Source organism: Takifugu rubripes, chromosome 8 (assembly GCF_901000725.2).
Source record: "Takifugu rubripes chromosome 8, fTakRub1.2, whole genome shotgun sequence".
In the NCBI taxonomy this organism is placed as follows: Eukaryota; Metazoa; Chordata; class Actinopteri; order Tetraodontiformes; family Tetraodontidae; genus Takifugu; species Takifugu rubripes.
In genome coordinates, this window is record NC_042292.1 from 1307068 (window position 1) to 1313551 (window position 6484).

A 6484-nucleotide genomic window follows, 5' to 3' on the forward strand; every position below is an offset into this window, starting at 1 on the left:
TAGTGGAGTGCCTCCAGAACAAGAACTACAAAGAGCTCATAGAACAGTATATCACACCTGCCAAATACCATATCGCGTTTGGGCCCGTGATCGATGGTGACGTCATCCCGGATGACCCCCAGATCCTCATGGAACAAGGGGAGTTCCTCAACTATGACATCATGCTAGGAGTCAACCAGGGAGAGGGCTTTAAGTTTGTAGATGGCATCGTAGACAGCGAGGATGGGGTGTCTGCCAATGATTTTGACTTTGCCGTGTCAGACTTTGTGGACCATCTGTATGGCTACCCTGAGGGTAAAGACACACTTCGAGAGACCATCAAATTCATGTACACGGACTGGGCGGACAAAGAGAACCCAGAGACACGGCGCAAGACCCTGGTTGCTTTGCTCACTGACCACCAGTGGGTGGCACCAGCAGTGGCCACAGCTGACCTCCATGCCCAGTATGGCTCACCAACCTATTTCTATGCCTTCTACCACCATTGTCAGAGCGACATGAAGCCCAGCTGGGCTGATTCAGCGCATGGAGACGAAGTGCCGTATGTGTTCGGAATCCCCATGATTGGCCCTACAGATCTGTTCAACTGCAACTTCTCCAAGAATGACGTGATGCTGAGTGCCGTTGTAATGACCTACTGGACTAACTTTGCAAAGACAGGGTGAGTCTGTTCTTCCTTTCTTTGTCCTCACCTCAATTTAAGTTTGTCTTAAATAGCGTTGCCATTATAACCCCTAGTCATTCAGTTTGACTTCTATGTACAATTGACTTAGCCAAACCAACAGAGGAGAAACTTTAATGTATCACCTAGTGGCACTAACAGGGTGGCAGGCAAACTTTTACAGGAGAGGCAACCGAAGAAACACTGATCAGGACCAGCATAATTTCTTTCTATCCATCTATCCATCCATTTTGCACCCCTGTGTCCCTAGGTGGACTCCGGTGGACATGACCTGACTTGAACATGAACAGATATTGCATTTAAAGACACATAAGAGCAGGGAATTCGAAGAACAGTCCCCAACCAAAGTGTAGGCTATACACATATTAAAGATTAATGTGGAGGACAGAATTAAGTAAGTTAAACAAAATAAACTTGTTAGAGCTTGTTAAAGCTTGTTAGAGTACAGTCTCATGATGAATGATGTAAATGATAAAGCTGTTCAACACTAAATCCAAAGTATATATTTTTTTGTTGCATTTGAAAAATGGCTGGAATCAGCTGAAAATGTTCTTTATTAACAAGTTCAACAAACCAAATGTGGTTTAATCAAAACCATATATATAATGGTCACATTGTGCTAGGATAGAGTTGGATCTGATGATTTAGGTTGTTTATTTTTCCTTTATTTGGCCCTTTACACATTTAGATTCACTATGTACGGGGGTTTGCCGACCAGTTATTTAGAATATTAACTTTGATTAAACAAATAAGGTTCCGACCAATCTCACATCCTTCCCAATTCCTGTTTGACCCCCTTCTAGCTGATGCATGATCAGTAGGGGACTAGTTGCCTTATACTTATCTGGGAATTCTTTGTCTCCTTTTGTTTTTCCACTAAAGAGCCTAACTGAAAGAAAATACATTACAGACTGCGTGGCCATTTGTCAACAAGTCTTTACAAAGTCCCCCATCGTGAATCACAGCACACTGACAATTGGTAACTAGTTTTTGGAGTCAGAACAAAGAAGTTTGGCAGTTCCGATATACACACAATGCCACCGGGTGTGGGTTTGAATATTTATGTGCACTGTATGGGTCTGCAGCCTGCAGTTATTCCACCACAGGGCATTTTGTCGACTTATATTGACATTATATATATAATCTTAATATCATAATGACTGTCAGTCTAGACAAAAACAAATAATGTCCATAAAAGGGTAAAAGGGTTAATGAGCTCCTATCCATATTTCTCGTTCATTCATTCATCAACAACAACAAAAAGCTGCTTGTACAGCCAAATGGACTGGTGCTAGTGGGAGGGAAGCAAACTGAACAGGTTAAAGTGATACAATAAAGGTAAATGAAATACTTATGGTGGAATAAAGATTGTGACTCTACTAACTATAATGGGACCAAGAATGTTTATTGTACATAGACAAAACAAACTGGTGTCACTGGCAGACAAATGCTGCCTTTACTGAATTTAGTGGGACAGAGAAAATACTGTAAATGTATTCAAATATATAAAAACACACTGTTTAACTGTAACCTCGATCAAATGTGACTGTGGGCCAAGTAACAAAAACACATGCAGGCACAATATTCTATAGGAATGAGCAGGCAACGTGGCTTCAGGCACTGCTTTTGATTAAGTGTCATGACATATTGTTGCAACATATGCTAAAATAACAGGCCGACCACACGCCAGCAGTGCCCTCAATATGGTTCCATATCCAGCCACCAGTTGCTATGCAAGATCTTGCAATATTGCTCATTGAGTCTGTAAAAAGAAAGAAACAAAGTAATGCCACAATTTAAAATGTTTGTATGTGCCATAGCACCCTTGTGGCATGCAACCATGTTATATTTTTTGTTGGCTGTCTCACTGATGTATAGCTGACAATTTTCTAAACTACATCAAAGAATAACGACTTGTCATCCTTCCAGCCTGAGAAATAGACACCGACATCCTAGAATCCTATTTAAGCACACATGATGACAAAGAATCCAAAGCCATAGTAGAATTAGCATAACTTTGATTCCTTTAGAGATTTTCATTTGATGTCAATCAAACCTCTTCATTAACATGCATTTAACGGACACACTACATTGTACTCTTCCTTACCAACAAATCTCATCACTTGCAATTAGGATATGTTATTCCTGTCGAAACTGTCAAGCAAAACATTATTGGTGAACTTATCAGCATTCATGAACACATATTGCAGTGGAAAATTACACTGCCTTTATTGGTGTGTTTAGGTACACGGCACATTCCCAACTAAGTCCTTCTTGTGGTATTATTCTCTCTTTTCCACCCACCTCAATCCTGGCACGTGAATGATTATAGTTTTAGGCGGTAACAGTTGACGACTATGCCCGCACAAGTCTGGCAAATTCTGGATATTGTCATTTGAGCTGATTAAGACCAAAAGCACAGAAGTCCAATCTTTTGTTCCAAAAATACGGAGCTATCGTTGGCCAAAATTAATTTGTGGGAAATTCAGCACACTCTTAGTGATTTAACCCAGAAATTCATTTTTTTAGAATGACCTGCCGATGTTTAAAGATGTCCTGACAGTTTTGTGAAATATTTTGTGTATTAAAGACAGTTTGTGAGTGATTGTATTCAAATATGAGTCATTGAGAAACAGTCCTGAGGGGAATAAAACACAAAATGTAGGCTTTTGGTTCTGTCATAAGTCATCTGTCATATTATGCTGTTTTAAAGAAAGATAAAAGACTTCACATCAGCCAAAAACAGCTGTTTAAACCTGGATAGATGTAATCGATGGTTCTTGAGTGCTCAAACTAAACCACAAAGACAGACAAACAGATGATCGACATTTTACACTAATTGGCTTTTACACCTTTGAAAGACTGTCTGATCAAAGTCATCAAGGTCACAGGTGTTCCGGGGTTGGTGGAGCATAGGTCTACTTCCATACAGTTGATTCATACTTATGTATTTTTTTTCTTTCAGAGATCCAAATCAGCCAGTTCCACAGGATACTAAGTTTATCCACACAAAACCCAACAGAATTTGAGGAGGTAGCCTGGACTAAGTACAAACCCTAAAGACCAGCTGTACCTTCACATCGGCCTCAAACCTCGAGTCCGGGACCACTACCGCGCTACCAAGGTTGCATTTTGGTTGGAGCTTGTTCCACATCTGCATAACATAAATGAATTTTTCCAATACGTCTCCACCACCACTAAGATACCTCCACAAGACACCACCCCATATCCGTATACCAAGCGTTTCCCTGGTAAAAACAACTGGCCGTCCACTACCCGCCACCCTGGGGTTCCACCTGCCAACACCAAGCAGAGCAGCGACCAGCGTAAGACTGGAGAGCTGACAGACGAGTCGACTGTTGTTATTGAAACCAAACGGGACTACTCCACAGAGCTCAGCGTCACCATTGCAGTGGGAGCATCCCTGCTCTTTCTCAACATCCTTGCTTTTGCCGCACTCTACTACAAGAAAGACAAGCGACGGCATGAGACCAACAGGCGTGTTCCTACTCCGCAGCGTAACTCCGCCCCGACCAACGCGTCCTCCCCCGCCAACGATGTGGCCCACCTGCAGAGCGAGGAGCTGATGTCCCTGCAGATGAAGCAGCAGCAGCTGGATCACGAGCACCACCACGAGTGCGAGCCATTGCAGACCCACGACACGATGCGCCTCACATGCCCTCCCGACTACACCCTTACCCTGCGCCGGTCGCCTGACGACATCCCCCTGATGACGCCCAGCACCATAACCATGATCCCCAACACACTGGCTGGCATGCAGCCCCTGCACAATTTCAACACTTTCGGTGGCAGCCAGAACAGTAGCAACTTACCCCACGGCCACTCCACCACACGGGTATAGCTCCGCTACGCCTGAATGGATTTGGATCCTTTCTGGATTAGCCAAGAGAAGAATAAAGAACTCAGAAGATGTTATTTTGCTATCCTGCCTTCTGAAAAAATATACAGTCTAAAAAGAAATAATATTCTATGTGAATGTTACTATAGTAATAACTCAATTTGGAGCTAAGCTTCATCTCAAGGAGTTTCCCAAAAGACAAGACAACCAGGGGATTATTGTTAATATTCTTACAACGAAAACATGATAAGGAAGCCTTTGCAGAGGTCGCTCTGCCAAATATGCCCCATATACAGAGACAATAGAGGAGAAAGTGGACAGGTGTTGAAAAGCAACAATTAAACATCTGGAACATTATTGCGATCATTCATCCTTTGGACTTGGGCACAGAATTCTACACCGAAGCCTGAAATGTATTTATGAGAACTTTTTACAAAAGCATTTAAAAGAAAAAGAAAAAAAAGAAAAACTATAGTTATGTGTGAGAATTTTAAAAACCTGCAGAAAAAGATCTTTTTCAGCTTGTGCTTTCTGTTTAGGTGTATATATATCCAAATCTCCTTCATTTTCTCTGATTAAAACTTCATTTTATTTACGTTCTTGTCAATATGACCAAAATGCGAACACAATCCCATCCTCCAGAGTGGCATTGTGCCGCCATCCTCACCCACTGTACACATCTCGTGCGTTGCTTTCTTTTAACTCAATGCATGTGCAGGAAGAGCTTTATTTTCCATCTCCAGACATGTGTCCAGTTCTAAGAAGGACTAAAACCCCTTCATTTCTGTCATCCTGTCATGCTTTGAGTAGTTTTCCTTTGTGGGCTTTTTCTGTCTTGCAGTCTCAGCACTGCCTGAGCTCACAGCGTGACCAGCAATGTATTATTTAGACAAGTCAAAAGAGGCGGTCATTCCTTTGCAAAACAATATTAGTTGGATATGTTTGTAAAGAACTATATGTTAGATATTTCAAATCATCATATGCTAGCAATATGTAAAGTATTGTGCCAGGCTTGTGATATTTTGGGTTACAAAACAAGTGAATGAGTGTAAATATTAATATATTAATTATTATAAAATCCCAATGAAAGTAACCATTAAATATCTTTTTTTGTTTTGCATCCTATTAAAAAAATGGAAATCTGTTCATAAGATTTTATTCTATTTGTAAATTATATTTAAAAAAGAAAAAAGATATATTCTTGCCACCCCCCCAGACCAGTCAAGAAAAGAAGGGTTTCAATGTAGACTTTTAAAAATACTTAGTTGGTCTTATATTTGTTTGCGGTTTTGCCTTAAGTGACAATAGAGATATACCTGGCTGGACACCTGTATAAACTTTTTCTGCAACATTTTTAATAAAAGTCACAATATTTTGTAAAAAGAAAAAAAAGAAAAAAGATTGGATGGTTGTTTGCTGTGTGTAAATGCTACAATCTCTAAGACTATTTATTCATCTATTCAGTCAAGTCTACATGTTTAACAATTCTTATTTTTTATGCAGAGCAGGATGTGTGTGGTTAATGTGGATGATTGCCTGAAGACTTGAAGTAATTCCTACAAAATCCCTTCTGTCAACACATTAAATCTTATTTTATATTGTAATATGCATATACTGTATCTCCACACAATAGATAGCTCTTGATATTATCATTTCCTAATCAATCCATGTTCCATTGGTCCAGATTAGACATAATAATTGGGAAACAAGTTAACATTTTTAAATCACCAAATGGTGCTCACTCTGCCAAAATGTTAAATTTGCTAATGTTAAACAATCGGAAGTGCTCTAAACTCATTAAAAATCTATGAATGTGTTAAAAAAGTTCTTGCACTTTGATGGAGAATGACAAGTTGTACACACATCAGTGGTGGTAAACACGGCGATGACAATACATTATAATTATAACTGACCATAATATGTACCAAAATAGGATTTTTCAC

General features: G+C 40.1%; 1 protein-coding gene across 1 annotated transcript in view; it reads left to right on the top strand.

Moving 5' to 3' along the window:
* Window positions 1-4735, top strand: part of LOC115250803 (neuroligin-4, X-linked-like) — a 5531-nt gene extending 796 nt beyond the window's left edge. Inside the window, 4 exon segments of the mRNA XM_029840962.1 lie at window positions 4-661; window positions 3648-3705; window positions 3707-3733; window positions 3735-4735. Coding sequence (XP_029696822.1) covers window positions 4-661; window positions 3648-3705; window positions 3707-3733; window positions 3735-4544 — 1553 coding nt within the window. The 3' untranslated portion in view covers window positions 4545-4735.
* The last annotated feature ends 1749 nt before the right edge of the window (window positions 4736-6484 follow it).